The 21,080-nt window shown below is 31.4% G+C and overlaps 1 protein-coding gene and 1 long non-coding RNA gene across 8 annotated transcripts; one reads left to right on the forward strand and one right to left on the reverse strand.

Moving 5' to 3' along the window:
- Positions 1-2,458: 2,458 nt before the first annotated feature.
- On the reverse strand, positions 2,459-16,739 carry LOC137823416 (uncharacterized). Of its 7 annotated transcripts, none has more exons than XR_011083125.1 (7): positions 16,547-16,739; positions 16,089-16,179; positions 15,374-15,525; positions 14,803-14,969; positions 14,604-14,695; positions 9,983-10,058; positions 8,850-9,278 (listed from the first exon to the last, which is right to left on the reverse strand). It is a non-coding gene; the product is annotated as an uncharacterized lncRNA (long non-coding RNA). The 7 variants fall into 7 exon arrangements; XR_011083126.1 differs by having other exon boundaries at positions 16,073-16,179; XR_011083127.1 differs by having other exon boundaries at positions 16,060-16,179.
- On the forward strand, positions 11,586-13,374 carry LOC137823415 (protein RESPONSE TO ABA AND SALT 1-like). Its single transcript, XM_068628534.1, has one exon. The coding sequence runs from the start codon at positions 12,241-12,243 to the stop codon at positions 12,934-12,936; it is 696 nt and encodes a 231-aa protein (XP_068484635.1). The 5' UTR covers positions 11,586-12,240; the 3' UTR covers positions 12,937-13,374.
- Positions 16,740-21,080: the final 4,341 nt, after the last annotated feature.

A 21,080-nucleotide genomic window follows, 5' to 3' on the forward strand; every position in this document is an offset into this window, starting at 1 on the left:
TTCTTGTTCATTGCTCCACCACCATGCTCTGCTTTCCCTTCACCGCTGTCGTCGTTGCCTTTGAAAGTTCTTCCTACCTTCATTGCTTATTTTTCCAATTCTATTCTCATCTTATTTTTCCTCCATTCTTCCATTGGTTCATTGCTCATTCTTCCATTGGTTCAGTTTTTAAGGTTCATGTTCATTGTTCCATCATTGCTCTGTTTGCCCCCTACCGTTGTTGTCGCTGCCCTCTATCACCGCCGCTTCCATCACCTTGAGATTGATAGACAAGGATTTCGAAATCGTTGTCTAATTGCTAAAAGAATTGTTGTCTTTGACCTTTTTTGCACTAATGTTCCAAGAATCTTGACAAGTTTTCCTTGGAAGAACTCAAAAGTCTTGAAAGTGCTTCAACAAGATGCGCAGAGAAACAAAGCTAAATATCTAGTCCACAGTAAATCATATGAAAAGAACATCATCTAAGAATCTAGAAGTTTTAGACGATTCCTTAGATGACAATGACAATTTTTCTTTCCTTACGCATAATGTCAAAAAGATGCTAAAAAAGCATGGTAGATTTAGAAAAGGGTGAAGATACACCCAAAGGAATCTAAGGAGAAAAAGGAGAAAGCCATCTACTATGATTGCAAGAGAATAGGACATTTCAAATCATAATGTCTAGATCAAGATGGAAAAAAAGTGAAAGATCTTCAATAAAAGGAGCTTTATGTCGATAGAAGAAGATCATGACTTCTCTGAATTTGAGGATGAGAGAAAGGAAGAAGTTCATGGTTTGTTTCATGGAAACCACAATATCTTATCAACATTCTAGGGACTTTGATGATAAGGTAAACTTTAATGGTATTCATTCCATTACTCAAGCATATTATGAAGTTATTTTCAATACTTCAAAAAGACTAATGCTTTGAAATATCTTCAAAGGGATTTAAAAAAATGTATTTAAATATCTTGAGCTTTTAAAAACTAAACTTGAAACAATAGACAATCCTCTCAATGAAAACCTTAACCTCTTAGAAAAAAAAATGAAAAACTACGTAAAGAGATCACGAATATGAAACAAGGACTTAAGACTCAAAGCACTAACTAAAACAGTTCATTAAAGAAAGTTCTACCCAAATCTTATAGGTGAGAAGTCTCTTAATCTTCTTATAAGAAAATAAAAATACCCCATGAGATTGGATATAAGAAAAAAAAATCATAATGAATAGTATATGTCATGTTAAGTCTAAAAGTATAATAACTCATCTTGCAAACTAGCTCAATAACAAAAAATAACCTCAATCATAGTACATAGGCAGTGGATGCTTACGATAAATAACGAGAAAGGAGGCAAAGTCATATTCAGAGACACTCAACAAGAATGAATAATATTCAACAAGAATGAATAATATGAATCGGTCGAATAAGTATGAAATATTTATCTTTTATTAAAAATGTTTTTAGTAGACAATGTAAAACATAACTTAGCACAAGTCAATTTTGTGATATGGGTGTGATGTTTTCAACAAAGATCAATGAGTAATTAAATATTATAATGAGACTAAATTATTTACTACTAATAAATAAGGTAATTTGTATAAGATTGACATGAACAAGTTGTCAACTCAAAAAGTCTCATGACTTATGACGATCAAGGAAGATTATTGGATTTACCATAAAAAGTGTAATCATGTTAGTTTGAGGTTACTCTAAAAAAAACACAACCTCATAACGGGTTTGCCAGTAATGTCATTCAAAGACAATATTATTTGCGAAACATATATGAAAAGAAAACAAGTTAAAACATCTTTTAAAAGCATCAATGAAGCTTCTACTGAAAGACCTCTTAAGTTGATACACTTGAACTTGTTTGGTCCTAGCAGAACTATCAATGGTAAATGATACAATCTAATCAAGGTAGACTATTACTCTAGATAAACATGTGTGAAATTTTTGAACCGCAAGAATGAGGCTTTCAAAGTCTTTGTAAATTTTGTAAACATATTCAAAATGAAAACGGTTTGTCAATTGTTTCTACTAGAAGTGATCAAGGAGAAAAAATTGAAAATGAAAACTTTCAAGCATTTTGTGAAAACTAACCATAATTTTTCAACTCCGAGAACACCTTGATAGAATGGTTGTGTGGAGAGGAAAAATGGATATTTACAAGAAATGACTCGAATGATGTTGAGTGCAAACTCTACTCCTAATTTATTTTTATTTTTTCGGAAGAAGCAGTTTACACAACTTACTATTTATGAAACAAAATTTACATTAAACCATTAAAAAAAACAAACTCCCTGGGAATTGTGAAAAGATAAGAAATCCAACATATTGTATTTCCATCATTTTGAAATTCAATGTTTTATACTCAATACCAAGGAGAGTTTGAGAAAGTTTTATTCTATAAGTGATGGAGGAATTTTGTTTGGATATTATGAGACGTTTAAGACTTATAGAGAATAAAACTTTAGAATGTCCATAATTGAAGAAGTCATTCATATTCAATTCAATAACCACACACCTAGTAAGGAATTATCAAAGTTAGACAATTCTTTTGTGGATCTTAATTTGCAAGAACAACCACGAAGGACAAATACGAACATAGAAGCTTTGAAAACAAATGGATGGTCCATTTGAGGAAAAGTATTCAATTGGACATGATTTATAACTTGCAAAAAATGGTTGATGTTGCTATCCTAGGAAATCCAAAAGAAGGCGTAAGAAGTAGATCTCCCTGCAAAGATAAATCTTCCTTGATATCTAAAATAAAAAAAAGGATTCAATGAAACATTAGATGATGAAAACTAAGTACAAACTATCCGATAAGAGCTTAATCATTTAAAAAAAACGACATATTGCAATTGGTAAGTCCATCAAGGGACTAGTCAATAGTTCATCCCAAATGGGTATTATAAACAAGTTAGACGAGGTAAGGTTGTGAGAAACAAATTTGTGCTAGCATCTAAGGGATACTCACAAGAATAATGAGTTGGAAATGAGCATGATGGGAGAACTAAGGTTCTTCTTGGGTCTACTAATAAAACAAGTAGAAAGTGTCATATACATGCATCAAATGAAGTATGCAAGAAGCTTCTAAAAGAGTTCAAGCTAGATGACACCAAGAAAATGAAAAACACCAATGCATCCAACCTCAACTCTTGGTATAGAAAGTGAATCAAGTGAAGTCGATAACATCATCTATCGTCAAATTATTGGTTCACTTCTCTATTTAAAAATGTATAGACCAAACATCCTATTTAGTGTGTATTTATGTGCTTGTTTTCAATCTGACCCAAAAGAAGTACATTTTATTATAGTTAAATGCATCTTTCATTATTTAATATATACTCTTAATCTTGGTTTATGCTTTAAAGAATCATACACCTTAAAATTTTGGGATATTATGATGTAGACTACGTTGGATACAAAGTAGAAAGAAAAAACACAAGTGGAGGATGACATTTTCTTGGTGGGAACTTAGATCTTGGAGGAGCAAAAGGTAAGGAACCAAAGCGCTTTCTAAAATAGAGGCAAAATACATTTCAGCTGCAAGTTGTTGCTCATAACTTCCATGGACAAAGAACTAACTAGAAGATTACAACATCTTTTAGGGGAACATTCCAATCTTTTACAACAATAGTGTCACAATTAGTCTTTTTAAGAATATTATCTTTCACTCTAGAGCAAAACATATCAAAATCAAACATTATTTCATCATAGACCTTGTCCAAATGGGGATTATGGATTTATAGTTTGTATCCAGAAAGGATCATTTAACTAATATTTCACAAAATCCATAATTGAAGAAAAACTAAATCATTTACAAAGTTTATTACGCATGGATTTGTTTAAGAATGAATTATTGAGATACATCATTGTTATAGTATTGTTGGTTTTTTTGAATAAATCAGAGGAAGATATTTTATTATCTTTGCCAACAATTACATTTGTAGTACTTGCACTGATGGACCCTTAAATGATTTTATGAGTAGTTACCTAGAAATATTAAATCAGCAATTAAAACATAATTGAAACAAAAGAATAAAATATCACGTGCACTTATGTGCATTTATATGCAGTTAGAAAACACAATTTCCAACTCTCCTTCTTGATTTTTTGAACTGGAAATTCCAATCTTCTGTCTTGGGAACTCAAACTTGTTGGCGGGAAGTGACTTGGTAAACAAATTTGCATTTTTTTTCATCCTCGCTTTGCTTAATCTCCATTCAACACCTTTTGATTTGACATAAGGTGCAGATTCTAAAAGACTTTTGTCAAAGCCTAAGCTGATAAGATAATCATCAATTCAGTTATACCATGTTCTGGGAACATCTTTTAAGCCATAAATAGCTTTAGACAACTTATAAACTCTGTCTTCTTTTCCTTCCACAATGAAACCTTTAGGTTGCTCAACAAAAATTTCTTCTTCAAGAAATCCATTTAGGAATGTTGACTTGACATCCATTTGATGTACCTTTCTATCTCGAGGTATGTCAACAAGCTCCCGAGTTTTGTTCTTCTCAATCATATACACCTCTTCCTCCATTGCCTTTTTCAACTTTGGGTCATTGATAACTTCTTTGTGATCAGCAGGTTCACATACTGCAACGTTACATCTATGATATATGTCAGAGATGGTGGATCATCTTCCATTTCAGATTTTTGCATCTTGAGAAGCCCTTGACCAGTCAACTTCTCCTGAAATAGATCTAATGAGAAACTTTTGCCTTTCATTTGTACCTTGAACAAATCTTGTCCTGTAGCATCCTTGATCAAACAGTGGTTATCTTCAAAAAACACCTTGAAGCCTTTTTGTAGCAACTGACCAACACTCAATAAATTTTGGTTTATGTTAGGTACATATAACACATCAGTAATAGTTTTAGTACCTGAATGTGTTGCTACAACAATGGTTCCTATTCCTTTTACTGAAATGTGACCCCATGGCCTATCTTGACCTTTGAAATTTTTGAAGGTTTCAACTCCTTGAAAAGTTTTTTGTCATAAGTCATGTGATTCGTGCATCCACTATCAATTAGCCACGACGCACTTGAAATATTGTTGGAGAAACCAGTTGCAACGAAAAGTACATCCTCCTCCTCATTTGCAAATTGAGCATTTACGTCTTGTTGCTCACTTTGGTTTACATCTTGTTGCTCACTTTGGTTTCTACAAATGACTGCTTCATGCCCCAGTTGATTGCACTTGTTGCACTTAGCATCAGGTCTTTTCCAGCACTTAAACGGTGGATGACCTAACTTGTTGCAATGCTTACAAGGAGGGTAATTTCTCCTTTTGTTGCTATTGTGTGCAGCAACTTCTCCATTTTCTTGCTAGTTCTGCTCGATCTTGCTACCTTTGTTTCTCCAGCCACCTTCATGATTGGCTGTTAAGGCTCCTTCTATTGCTCCATCTTTTCTCGTGGCTCTTCTTTGTTCTTGTGCTTGTAAAGCATTTAAGAGCTCTACAAGAGAAATTTTTTATAGGTCCTTTGTGTTCTCTAGGGTTGTTATGGTGGCTTCAAACCTCTCTGGAACCTTTACAAGCAGCTTTTCCACAATTCTTGAATCTTTTAATACAAATCCAAGCAATCTCACTTTGTTGGCAATGCTTAGAAGTCTGTCAGAGTACTCTTTTACGGATTCTGACTCCTTCATTCTCTGCAGTTCAAACTCCCTGATTAGATTCAACACTTGTATTCCACGAATCCTCTCATCACCTTCATATTCAGCCTTGAGGTAATCCCAGATTTCTTTTGCTGACTTCAAGGACATTATCCTTGTGAATACCATAGGAGATACAACTACAAATACACATGCTTTTGCCTTTTATCTTTTCATCTTCTTTTCTTTCTGAGATTTTATTTGTGCCACTGTAGGGTTTTCTGGATTTCATAGTCCTCTTTTACAGCTTCCCATAAATCCAATGCTTCTAGGTAGGTCTCCATATAAACAACCACATTTGATAATTGTCTCCATCAAAGACAGGTGGTGCCAATGTTGAAAAATTTGATCCTCCTTCCATTGGTGCACTCTACTAACCTCACAGATCCCTCAAGAAGATAGCTCTGATACCAATTGTTGGTTTTCTTGAATAAATCAAAGGAAGATATTTTATTATCTTTGCCAACAATTACATTTATAGTACTTGCACTAACTGACCCTTAAATGATTTTATGAGCAATTACCTAGAAATATTAAATCAGCAATTAAAACATAATTAAAACAGAATAATAAAATATCACGTGCACTTATGTGCATTTATATGCAGTTAAAAAACACAATTTCCAACAAGTATCATGCATAAATAGTTTATATGTTTCATATTCATTAGACAATTTAGGTGCATCACGTGCATATCACAAACGTCTAATAATCATGAACATGAAATGACCTCAAAGTTGCATTTTGACAGCATCTCTTTTTGTCATAAATGACAAGAAATAACTATTTTACTAAGTTGTTAAAAGATAAATCTTTGCTTGAACCACTTATCTTTGTTGTTGTTCTAGCTAAAGATAAATATTTTCTTAAACTCCTAGTTGAAGAAAGACTAAATCATTTACGAAGTTTATTAGGCATGAAATTTGTTAAAGAATGAGTTATTGATATGTGCAATCAACATCCAAAACGTCATTTTACCAATAAGAAAAATTGTGATTTTAACATTTGAAACATGCATATATAGAATTAATTGATTCTAAACTTACACGAATCAATTCTTTTCGTACAATATTATTGCACATTATCTATCATATATTGGATTGTTTCATTGTTTACATCTTGTAACATAAGTGATGTGAGCTGATTTTAGATTGGCACATTTTAGAGGTTTCACTTTTGTTTAAGCTTTTTGAGATTAACAATTGTGGTGAAAAATCCAAAGAAAATTCTCATTGGACACGAACTTAACCAAGTGGTTAAGTGTGAAGGTTCACTTATAGAGGGCAAAGAGAAAAATACAAATATGGTGAATATGATGAAGATAGCTTGCGGAATGAACACAATGATGAAGATAACAAGGTAAAGATCGAAATTAAAGGACATGAGAACATAAAAGAGGAATGAAAGGTGGCGCAAAAGAAGAATACAAAAGAGAACAGATGAAAGGATGAAGAAAGGGGCAATGAATCACGCCACTTGGAGGATGGGCTACTCCAAGATGGGTGGTGAAGAGTCGCCACTTGAAGTGTACACACTTTCAAGATAAGACCCACAAAGGAGAGCACCCAAGTCTCACTAAACACTCCTGCAGAGTTTCTTTACTATTTAAAAAATTCAATTGTAAAAATACATGAGGCAAGACACCCTTTATATAGGAGAGAGTGACTTGGGGAGCAAGAGTGAGAGGGTAGTGGTGTCATTTTGTGAGAAACCTTCTAGAATGTAGGTCAAAGAAACCCTAAACCTAGGTGCATATGTCATGAAATGTGGGTTTAACACAAACCCAATTTACTAAGCACACCCTACTCAAATTACTAAGCACACCCTACTCTAGTTTATTCTTCTATTTCGAACCCTAAAGTGAGCCCCAATATTTATATAAACTTGTCTTTTAAAAAGACCAGAAGAAAGAACATTTTATTCTTTGGCCTATATCCAATTCTTCTTCAATTGAGGTCCTTCTGGAGTTTGGCGAGGCCTTGTCTTGGATGCTGAGATGACTAACTTAATTGTGAAGTGTCTATTGTGTCCTTAGTTATTTGTTTGTCGATATGGTTTGTATCAACAAGTAAGGAAGTGCAACCTTCTATACTTAGCTATCAAAATAATTCTTCCCACTAAATCCTTGATAAGCTATATATTGGCAAAAGCTTTGAGGTGTCCATCATCCAAGCTTACAAAGATATATGGTGTTCTAAATATAAAAACAATTTGTTATTTTGTTGAAAAATGTTAACCTCTGTATTTTTCACTCTATGAAACAACCCATGAGATTTTAAGTTATATCTTCTCTCAAAAAGTTTAACTTGTCAAAATATATCATGTGTTTGTAATCAGAAATGACACTTAAAAGAATACTCGAGTTTTTAGTCTCAAAAGAAAATTAAAAGAGATAATCAAAAAATAGTTTGTGCACTCTCACCTTTGTAATAAAAGATTTTTATTAGTGAAACTCTTTCAAAAGTTTGTCAGATAAAAATTGAACTTATCATAAGAGTTATGGGTGAACTAGACATTATTCTTGCTTACACGCTAAACAATCTATCACTTGCAAAAAGGAATGTTTAAGTTCTATTGAATCCGTCCTTTCAAAACCAACCTATTACTTCATACTAGTCTAAAATAAATCTTATTTTGAATTTAATCTCAAATAACTATACCCATTTTCCTATAAAACAACTTGAAGGGAAAAAAGAGGAAAAAAACTGTCCATCCTTGTGTCGTGATCTGATCATTGCTAACTGATAAAAAAAAGTCATTTGGTTTATTCTCCGGCTAATATTCACCATGAATAGCCCACAGTTTGCAAGCACATTATGCCCACAGAGAACAGAAACACCAAAGTGGAGAAATAAACCTAAAACCATCTTCTTATAACTGTGGGTCTTGCCGAAGATTGTCAAATTAAACTATAAGAGATTACAAAAGTTTAAAAACAAATATTAATGTAATATATGCTTAACATTATACTTTTAATACTACAATACTCTCTTCATAGAAAAAAATACAACAATAGTCTAACATTTCAATTTCATAATAAGTAACAAATCACAGTACATTTGTGTTAAATAAAATTAAAATATAAAATGGTCAAATCATATATAATATCACAAAAATATAAGTTTTAAAAGTGCAAACAATTAAAAAAGGATCTAATTCTTCAAATGATTTGAAGTACTAATAAAATATAGAGTCAATGAATAACCAATATTTCAAATTTGTTAACTCATTTTTTTAACTTTCGTTAATTCCTTTTCTAACTTCAAAGTTTATATGAATCTAATAAAACGTAAACTTGTAACTGTTTACAAGTTAACTTGAGAGTTTGACAACATGTGTCTTTGCAGTTTTTACATGTAATGATCTAGTCTTTCTTTTATTTAACTGTCTTTAACAATCTCTCCATATGCAATTATTGTCAAATGTCCATATGAAGATGGATCTTTACAGAAAATGCTTAGTCTTTTACTCTCTAAGTGTCAAGAATTAAGGTTTAAATTTCAATAGAAAAGATATCTGCATTTAGTGTTTAATTGCATCTGGCACATAATCGTCTTTGCTTTGAAAGATAACTGGGGAAATTATTGCATTCGTGTGTCCTCCCCGTATTGGCGATTGAATTCAGCATATCTATGCACATTGAAAATAGGAAGGAAGGATAAGGTCCAATGGTTAGAATTGTTGCTGTTTGAAAGCAGTGGAATCAATTTATTAGAAATGCAGGATAAGACTGTAAACAACAGATTCAGAATGGGTTGAATCTACACCAATGAGGGGGAGAGGTGAGCAGCCTTAACTGGAACTAAACTACAAAAAATATTATCTTTGAAAAAACTCACCCATGTAAAAGAAAAAAAAATCCAATTTTTTTACTTGTTATGATGGAAGCTTGCCAATTATGTTTAAACCATCCTTGATCTTTTCATTATTTTCTCTAAAACTATGTAAGTTCCAAAACTTAGTAAAAATTGGTTTCAGAGTCTATTTGCAATTTTGCAATTAAACTACTGGAAGTTTATCTTATATCTTTCAGTATTAAACTTTTGAAAGTCTATCTGTATATTTCAAAATTAAGCTTTCAGAATTTTCTTTGCTACACATTCCGAAATCAAACTTCCTAAAAGACTACTTGTTACACATTCTGAAATTAAACTTTCATAGGTCTTCTCATTGGCTTGAATTCGGTGTATATCTTATGCACTATCGAAATATGTAACAAATATCTTTTGAGAAGTTTAATCTCAGAATATACAAAATAAATTTCTGAAAGACTAATACTGAAATACACAAATAGACTTTAAAATTTTAAATTTCAAAACAATGAAACCACTCACCTAAAGTGCAGAGCACCAAGTTGCCATGGTTTACACAATCTGTTGGATGAGATAGTGTTAATTTTTTACTGCTCTGCTGCAAAACAATGTATCCATGAGAAAGTTGGATTTTTGTAAAGGTTAAAACCAGTATTAACTGCACAGGGTAAGAGATAAGAAGGGGACAACCGCTTATACCAATGCCTAGCCCTAAAGACAAGTATAGACCAGACTTTCTGCAGAGAATCTCATTTGATTAGACGGTCCTTGTAATAAAGGGGCGTAGTGTTAGTGTTGGCAATGTGCAGAGTTTTTACCATTATTAAACTTAGTTTTAAAACGCTCTAGTAACAAACAAAGTCCATTAGCTATTTCATGTGTCACCGCCACTGAAATAAAGTAGCTAGTAAAGTGAAGTTATCTGAATGAAAGTTTGAATAAAAGTCATGTGATATTAGTATGAAACTGTGATAACAAACCGTTATATATCAAAAACAGTACAAGTGATTCTACTGATGTGCATTAACATACATGTCAAAAGACACTGATCTGAATTAACAAAATGCAGAACTAACATGCATGACAACTGTACGAGTCATAATGATGTGAAATTATACTTTAGGGCAGGTTAATGATGTGCACTAACATATATGTCAACACACTTCGTGGATCAACAAAATACAGAACTAACATGCATGACAACTTTTGGGGTCATAATGATGTAAAGTTATATTTTAGAACATGAAAAATGACTATTTCGGTGATGATTTGATAAAAAATTTTACTTCTTTCTCGAATGTGTGAAAAGTACTATAATTAAATTTTACTGTAGAACATGATAACAAATTAGTCTCTACATTTTACAACTTTAAATTGGTCCTTAAACCTTACAAGTTAATGACAAAATGGACCAAGAAAACTTCATGACAGGACGTAATTGTTGCTTCTTTATATATTTATGGATTATAGATTAAATTAGAATTTCCGTTCTGGATCTTAATTATCTAATTTACATATTCAAGGGGAAAAAATGACAATTTACTCTTTACGACCATCTAGAGGAAAATAGCCAACTAGGTCCCTAAATGTGAAACTAGTTTTTTTATTTCTAAGATGATGTTAGAGTCTATTTTAAGGAGATTTATTGGATCTATGTGTGACCCTGAATTGTATTCTATTTCTTTCAAAAATTAAATTATCACTTGTTTACATATTTAAAGATTAAATTCATCATTCATCTTGTCACCATCTAATGGTAAAATGGTTTGTTTGGTTACTAAAAGTGAATGACAGTTTCAAGTTAGGCCCTAAATGTTAATAAACTTAAAAAAAAAAACAAGTCTATAAAAGTAGTTTCTATCTTTTTGTTTAAGACATGTATGTTATGATTAAATACAATTTAGTCCGTTATGATTAAATTGTATTTTAATAATAATATGCAGAAAAAAAAGGTGAATTTGAAATAAAAAAGCTATATTGGTAAACCTTTTGCTAATGTATTAACAATTAGCTTTATCTTGAAACCGTGGTTCACTTTTGAAGAAGTAACCATACCTTTCTATTGCTTTTAATAGTCTCTATTTTGCATATTTTCATAAAGTGAAAATTCCTGACTTGGGTAGAGCAGTTGTTGCAAAAGATGCCTATTCACCTCACAGCATGCCAGATCAAAAATCTGTGTCACTTCACTATCTTACTTGGCTTCATTGCTGCACTTCTCTATCTTACTTGGCATGAAATCAATAGTGTAAACTAAAACGGCACCTTAAGGTCTTGCTGAGTCACCATGTCAATTGATTAATCCCACACCAAGTATGAATCCAAAACCCAAATCCCAAATACCAACACACTCACCATAATTGAGCACCTTCACATGAACAACCAACCCCACATCTTACCAAAATCTCCCACCATGTTTCACCACACCTCTTTAGCATTAACACCTGCCTCCAAACCAAGCATGTGGCGACAAATATCACCGAAACCAGTCCCAATACTAGTCTTTCTACTGTCTGTTTCCTTAACTTAATATCCCTCACTCTGTTTAGCTCCAAATGACTCTGTTTTTTGCCCTTAGTCTGCCCTTCTAAGTACCATCACAGCAATGCTTCCGCCCTAAGCAAGGCAATAACTTCCCATAACCAATTGCAAGAACCCCATTTTCAAAAGAATCACGTTGAAGCACATGTTTTAAACAGCCCCACTACCACTAAGACCACCTATATATATTCTCCATCATCCTTCCTCTTTCTGTATCACTCTCACCCTTGAATACACAAATGGCTGATGTAAATGCCGCTTCATTTGAGGCCTTTCTCCAAGGCTGGATGGTGCGCCAAAAAGAATTCCTTGGTGAGCTTCTCTCAGCTCAGCAACAGTATCAGGAGGGGCGGAGAGCTGATGTAAGGCCATTGATTGACAGAGTCATCTGTCATTATGGCCAATACTTTGAAGAGAAATCAAAGCTTGCACACCACAATATTTTTCTTGTTTTCTCACCACCATGGTTCAGTTCATTAGAAAAATCCTTTCTTTGGGTTGGGGGGTTCAAGCCTGGAGTGGCTTTTCAGGTTGTGAACACAGCTTTGAGGGACTTGACAGAGGACCAAAAGGAGAAGATGAGTAAGCTGAAAAAGGAGTCCAAGGTGAAGGAGAGAACCCTCAACGATGACTTGGCCAAGCTTCAAGAGAGTGTGGCAGATCCTCCGCTGGTGGACATGGCCAGAAGCCAGGGCAGATTGTGCTTCAGCAGGTCCTTCATGGTAGACCAAGGTTTGGTCCCAAGCGCTTTCAAAGAGAAATTGGAGAATCTGGTGGCAGATGCAGATGCTTTGAGGACAGACACAGCTCTGAAGATTATGAAGATACTGAGACCTGCTCAGATTGTCTCATTCATGGTTTCTGCGGCTGAGCTTCAGATCAAGATCAGGTCTTGGGGTTTGGACAAGGATGCCCAGAATGCAGACCAAAATTGACATCAACCGTGGCGACTTGAAGGCTTTTTATGTAAGGGGTTTCGTTTTAAGTCTGTTTCTGGGAACTGTTTTGAGTTAAGGGATAGATGCACAGGCATTAGCATTGTAGCATCTATGATGATGGATGTGAGCCTGTAATTCTATTCCTCTCTACCCGGAGTTTCTTTTGTAAGCGTCGAATAATGATGAACAAAATAAGGCATGCAATGCATGCTTTATGTAGATGCTAAAGCATCAGCTTATGAGCATCAGTTTATGTTCATCAGTACCTCTGGCATAGAGGTAAGCACTTTAGATTTCAATTGGTTGCTACTATATTTACCTAATAAGTATATAGTAGAAACCTAAGGGTTGTTTATTTTCCTTTTGTGTAAGTCCTGCTTTTTAGTTAAGAACTTGGTTGAATAAAATGCGAAATCCTGAAAATTACTTTTTCAATATCCCACGCACTTTGACAATGCATGAAAGTAGGTTTCTCCCTACGGGGCCCTTTCTGGTTCTTTCCCCAGCAAACGGGGTTCATTTACACAGCAAGAGCATGACAATGCCTAACGCTTAAGTAGCAGTTTCAAACATTAAGAAACTGGAGATGCTAAAGCAGAAGTTTCAAACATTCAGATCCAAAGTCGAGAACAGGTAATCATGTAGCCTGTTATTCATAGCGATCCCAATCAAAAGAAAAAGAGTGGATGAGGACTGGAATAATATTCTAAAATAACTATTTTTCATTTCACTGTTTTGTTATCTACACAAACCTTTTTACAATTAATTATTGAATGCTTTTACATTGTTAGTTAATTATAAATATATAAACCAATTAAGTATAATAATCCATAAAGGAAAAGATTTTACACTTTCACCGCCTACTTTTTTTAGCAGCCGGCTTAAAGTGGCAAAACCAGTAACTTCCCTGCTTGTGACCAAAGTGTTTATGTCATACGTGCGTTCGAACTGTGTATATAGGTTCTAAGTGACAGAATGCCTACAAAATTAGAGAAGAAAAACAGAAAACATGTCTGAGAACAAAATGACCCGAACAAGGCTTAATTAATGTCTCAGTCCCATTAAAAAGTACTTTTTTTTCTTTCTTTTTTTATTAGCCCCATTAAAAAGTACTAATAGGATGTCTAGTGGTAATTGTATTTTGCAAGCTCGAGTTTATGTTTAATAATGGACTACTACCAGCTACTAAAGCTTACACTAACAAATCAACTAAAACAACAACGACTATCAGAGAGTTCTTTATGGTGTGATGAGGAACTTGAATACTCTGTGTAAGAATGTCATGATATGGAGATGAAGTTTTGCACGAATGAAGTCTGACATTGTGGACAAGGGCGGCCATCAGAATGAGGTATGATTTAGACCTTGGTATTTGTGTGGAACAAAATATAAACCGAAACAGATCAGCATCATGTATAATTGACCTTCCATTTCCGTCTCCATTCAAAAAACCCCACTTATTGTGCATTCATGGAAATTTTGTTATAAATTAAATTAACTTATAAAGCTTAGCTTTTGATTTAGTTCGATGTTAGAATATTCACAAAAAATAAGTGTACAACATAATTTTAGTTTGTAAGAGAAGTTCACTCTTTAGCCATTTTAATCTAAATCCTATAGGAGGTTCAAAACAAAAATTCAAACAAGAAATTAAGCATGAGAACCTTTGCCACTAGAAAATCAGCCAAAATTCCATTGCCGCCAATCAATCCTCGACCCAAGGTAGCTGTTTTTCTTGCCCTCAGGTAATTCAAAACTGAAAGATGATTGACAATTTATTATCAGTTATCTATATCCCAACTAAGAACAACTTACTTGGTGATATTTTCTTCTATTTTGTGAGTAGAGGTGGTTAGGAATTACCTTCCCCAGGTTAGCATGACCTGGAATCATTTTACCACCATCATACAACTTGCACAGACACCAACCAACAAGAATCATTGCTTGAATGCTCCCTAGCATTTAGTTTCTGTTGGCTGATTTGGAAAGCTGCTAATGGTACTCCAAACTGATTCCTCTCCTTCAGGTACCTAGAAAAGATTTTATGGCACACACAATGAACTTTAGAATGATTTGTTGCACTTTTGTAGTGAAAGCTTTGAAAGTTTTGTTGAAGTATACTAGCATGCTATCTAAGAATACCTAAGACACATATCATAGATTTCCATTGATAAACCAATAAGTTGCCAAACAACCATGACAAGTGAAACAGGTTTGAGACAACTAAAACAAATAAGCAACACAGAAAGTAATAGACAAAATACAAGATTATAACGGAGATATAGGAACCAAGATTGACTAATGCTCTACTACTTCCTCGGCTCATAGAAGTTATGTAAACAGCAAAACATATACCATTCTTTAGTTATGCATTAAATGATGAAATCATGCTCTTGAAATAACAGCAGAGACAAGTATATCATGACAATTTTACCTTGTTTGTGTCCTGAAAAGAATTTACTCCTTGTATTCTGTCATCTTCAGGGAGGGAGGGACAAAGACTTTCCTCAAAACTATGTCTCCATTTTGTACAATCCTAAGTCCAAAATTCTCCACTTTTGTCACGGTTAAACCTGGCGCATATATCTGAAATAACGGGTACCAAAAAAGATGTAACAAAAGAGTACTTGTAAAACTGGTGGACAAGAGCAGCAAGAAAATATAAAGCATGAGATAAGATGTATTTGAAAAATAATCTAGAACCCTAAATGTCTCAATGTAAAGTTTTCTTAACCTATATTCTTCTCTTCGGTATGGTGCTAGTGATGTTAATATTTGCATTGGTACCCACTTTTATGTTTTCTTTCAGGATGCCAAGCTAAGAGTTTAAAAAAATACATGAAATTTCATTGTTGTTTGGCTCTCCACTGCCTTTAGATGATGAGATGGTACCCTCTTTTATCTTTTCTTTGGGGTGTCAGGCTAAGAGTTTAAGACAATCCTTGAAATTTCATTGATGTTTTGATCTCCATGATCTTTAGATGATGAGATAGAAGGATGTAGGGCCTAGGCCCATTTCTATGTAAATGCAATGTACATCTACAACATATAGTATGATTCTTTTATGTGCTTGTGAGACAGAAGGATTCCATCATATGACTATCTACCATTTATTTATACATTATATCTATACCCAAGTTGAATCTTGCCTTCCCGATGGATCCGTATTTACCCTATCCTCTCCTCTCATTGTGTGTCTCCTTATCCGGTTACCTCACACCATTTTCTAGAATCTGGTTTCTGTGAACAAAAACAAAAACAAAAAATTGTATATTTTCACAAATAACAACTTCATTTTTCCATTCTACATATAATAATTTGCTTCATTTAAGTATTTTTGTATATGTCTTCATCATTCCAGCAAACAGAAAAACATCTCTAAACCAAAGAGCAACTCTAATGGAAAATATATCACAATAACAACTCAATAATAGAGTAATAAGTAACAAAATAAAAATAAAAAAATCAGCATGCAAAAATTTATGAGAAGCACAAGTGAAAATAAGCGACAACATTTTAAAATCAATTATACAATTTATTATGCATTGTTATGTGGATCATAAAATCAAATCAAAATAAAAATAGAAAAATTGGGATAGAAAAAAACCTTGATTGTAGCGAGTGATGATGAAAGCGAAACTGCACAAATTGAAATGAAGACCTTTGGGCGAAAAAGGTTTTTCTGTAGAAAAAAAAAAATTAGAAGGAAACTGACGCGGAAGACCGAGAAGTAGTTCGCAACTTCGTCTGAGATCTATCATTCATTCGCAATTGTTGAATGCTTTAACATTTAACTGAATTAGTTAGTTTATTTCTTTTACTACCTGCATAGAATTTAATTTTGAACACCTGAATAATTTAAATAACTACAGAGTATGATTAATGATAATATTATTTACTTCATCAATAATTATTTTAGAAGTTATACAGATGATGACTTCTATCTGGTTAATAATATATGAAAAATTTATATAATATTAATGAAAACATGGTGATTAATGTGGATATAAATATGTTATTTTATTTTTCATACTATTTTTTTATTTTTTATTGAGTTAAAACTTATACTAGTTTTTATGATTTTATATATTAATGTGTATATTAATTTTAAATTGTATATCTTTACATATATTAATGTATATAATTTATTTACTTTTACACTGTTTTGGGTAAATTTAGATATTATTTAAGAAATTTAAATTTAAAATCAAAGGAATTTAAGGTACAGAAGAAATAAAATGGGAGAAAACTTTGAAAGTTATAAAGGAAACAAATTACAGTAAGTTAGATAGGATCAATTTTAACAAGGAACTAAAGAAGAAAAAGATAAATAAAATTATTTTACATAAATTAAAGAATATATTGAAAAGTAAAACGTTTATGGAAAGAAATTATGTTTTTTGTATAGTTAAAGATATAGAAATTAAACTTATACATATTATTCAAATAAATTTTATAAAATTGAAAATAAATTATACTGATCACTATTATGGGGAGATATTAAAATTGAACTAGTGAAAAACTTTGACTGATCAATTTTTATATGATTAAGTGAGAAATAACTTGTTGGCATTTTAATGATGATATATATCAAAACTAGAATTTTATAAGTTAATATAACATTGAGGTACAATTATAAGATATAACTTCTCTCTTTTAACTCATCTTATTATGTGTTCTATGTGCTTAGGTTGTTTGTTAACTGTGAAAACAAAATTAAAATATTTTTTAAGTTACTTTGAAGATTAAGTTATTATTTATTATTTATTATTTATTATGGGTAATTGGTATATATGTCTTTGTTATCTGTCTATTATATTAAGATTTTTCACTACTTATGAAAGTAGTCAGGGTTACCCAACACTTTGTCATAATATATATAATATTTTTTTATTTGTGGGTTAAAGGTATCTTAAGTGGCTATTAAGTATTATCTATAATATTATTTTATTTTATTATCATAATATAGCTGTCCAATGACTCTTTAGTTATTAAAATATTATCTTTTCTTCTATAAGATAGTTAATATTTATCTTATGTAAAAAGAAAAAAATAAAGTTTTACAAAATAATTATTTACTACATTTATATGTATGAGCATATTTGCACAGAAAACATAAAATTCATTCATTTACTATTATTGTCTTTCAACTTTTATAGCTTTTAGGTATTTCCTAAAAAATATATCATTTGATGTAAAAAATTATTTACCACTTATTTGAATTTTAAAAATATTTAAAAAATGTGAGTGTTTGTCTGTCTTTGACTCACTCAAAAATGGAAACCTAATTAAGAAATTGATATGTTTGTAACATTTAATGATTTTTTATTGGTAATAGTTTTATATAGAACTACTAATGAAATTCTTTTAAAAAAATTTAATTTATCTTATTAATATTAAATTTACATTAACTTAGAGGATTAAGAATTGTACTTTTCGTCATCAATTCTTATCATAAAAACTTATACTTCAATTTGTCATCAATTTTTATCATGAAAAGTTATACTTCAATCTGTAGCAAATGAAAAATGTATCCTATTGAACACAATTCTTTCATTGTCAACCCAATATAATAAATTTGCATTAAGTTCAATGATTTAAGATGATTAATAAGTCACTCTTTGTTCTTAGACAAAGGATTTATTGATTGTGTTATATCAAGTTTAGAACTTAGTAAGATTTTTTCAATCTCTTACAACTTCAATTAGTTTATGGTAGATTTAAGTCCAACAATATTAAACATTAATGGAAAAGAAAAATATAGAACTATATATAAATATAACAAAAGATATAAGAGAGAACTTGGTGATTATATCTAACATCGAAAAAATGATGATTTAACTATTCATGGTGTTCAATAGTATGGAATCTAAACAAAATGATGATGAAGAAATGATGCAAGTCACGAAGAAAGTTTTTCAATAGATAAGCATCTTAATCTTCTTTTCTTGTGCTTCATTGCTTCTTTTTCACCTTCATAAGTCTCTTTAGTGTTTTGAATTTCAAGTCAATGAGAGATTATCACATGAATGACTTACGGAGCCAAAGTTTTGGCTTGCTAAGTATGGGTGAGACTTAGTTTTCAATGGGCAAAGTCTATTTAAACAAAAGGATGTTGCTCTTTGGTCTAAAGTTAGTTAGCAAAAACTCTGTTTTGACTTACCAAGGTATAAAAGCTTAGTTAGTGAAATTTGATACATTAATATCCTTAATTTTTTTACTTCCAAGTTCCTTGAATTGTTTTTTTTTTTCTCCTAACATTTCTTCCTAACTAAATGCTACCAAAAGAGTTTTAAAATATATATACAATACAAAAGTACAATATATCTTTCTTTCATATAATTATAAAAACTAAATAGAAAACTATGAAAATTAAGTTAAGACATTAGAGAAAATAAAATAAATGAATATTATGCTTACTAAATTAATCACAAGTAACCACTCATTAAGTATAGATGAGATGACTCAAAAAGTTGTTGATTTTGCAAACTCAAAAATCACAATTTTAGATAAGTTAATAAGAATAAAACATATTGAGAAGAAGAACAACATCTCATTCTTGAAAACTTGAGTTGAATTATCGGCTAATAAGATAATATATTATTTTACTTTCACTTCTAATTATAACATGAGTGTTGTTTTTTTAGTAGCTATTAGAGGAGTACTCTTTCTCAAATTTCTCCAAAATTTTACAAACAGAATACATATGTTTAGGAATAAAGATTTGGAACAACACAACTCAATATCTTAAAGATGGATATAAATATATAACCAACAAAAACTAGATTTTAACTCAATATCTTAAAGATGGATATAAATATATAACCAACAAAAACTAGATTTTATCTCTAGACAAATAAAAGTTTCAGAGCTTTACAAAAATTTAAGGAAGAAAAAAGTTTTTTCAAAATTGTATAGTTTTCACTTTTAGGTTTGATTCTTATTTCCTAAATACTAAAAGGCTTAAATCTAGTCATTGTCTTTATAACTTAAAGTTCATTTTCATTTTCTTCTTCTTCATTTTGACTTTTTTTTTTATAAGATGAATGTTGAAGGAGTGCATTAAATACTTTACGTAGATCATTTAGTGATCATTAAATATGTGGATCACTTACCAATGCATTAAATGCTTGTATGAAGCATTTAATGATGTATTAAATTTTGTTAATCTACAAGGCTATTTTTATAGCTCATATGACTTATCTTCCTTAAATAACACATGGTTTGATTTTTTTTTTCACATGTTATCACGTATTTGTAATAATGAAATAGAGAAAATAATAATGGCAAATTCTTATAATGGTCATGTCTTTTTATTTGTTTTGCCTTGATAGATTTTTAAACTTTAAGCTTGGACATGAAAATTGTTAATCCTTCTTAAGAGACATTCCCAACAAGTGAGCAAACACAAGTAATGCATTAACTATTCATTTATAAATAAATGCAACGTATTAGGAAATGTAAATGATTGTTCTAACACTTGTCAAACATAACATGTCAGTAGGAAGTAAATGCAAAGTCTTGAAAAAGATAGGCAATGTAACTGCTTACAATTATATATATATATATATATATATATAATGTATAGAATTTTTGTCAAATGAAATATTGTTCCAGTTAAAAACGTAAGCATAGAGTTTTTTCAACTTAGATCTAACATTAGACAAGCAAATTTGATCAATAAAATGTTTTATAGATGCAAAGTCTTGAAAAAGATAGGCAATATATATATATATATATATATATATATATATATATATATATAATGTATAGATTTTGTGTCAAATGAAATATTGAAAATAAGTAGAATTGTTCTAGTTAAAACCGTAAACATGGAGTTTTTTCAACTTGGATCTAACATTAGAGAAGCAAATTTGATCAATAAAATGTTACACAAGATAATATTGTTAAGTTTAAAGACCGGTTTGGAAAATAGAAATGAAAAGATGATATGTCATCTAAGGAAACCTTAAGCACATCTTTTTAGTCAAGGATTTCTAATAAAGGTGATAAAAGTATAATATGGATTGATCATTGGGTTAGAGGCATCGAGGATCACTGGGTTACAAGTGTGGGACATTTTCAATGTCACCTTTTGATTAATATTATTCTTTGACTAATGTCTTTTAAGGAAATATAGT

This window comes from Phaseolus vulgaris, chromosome 8, assembly GCF_000499845.2.
Source record: "Phaseolus vulgaris cultivar G19833 chromosome 8, P. vulgaris v2.0, whole genome shotgun sequence".
Classification (NCBI taxonomy): domain Eukaryota; kingdom Viridiplantae; phylum Streptophyta; class Magnoliopsida; order Fabales; family Fabaceae; genus Phaseolus; species Phaseolus vulgaris.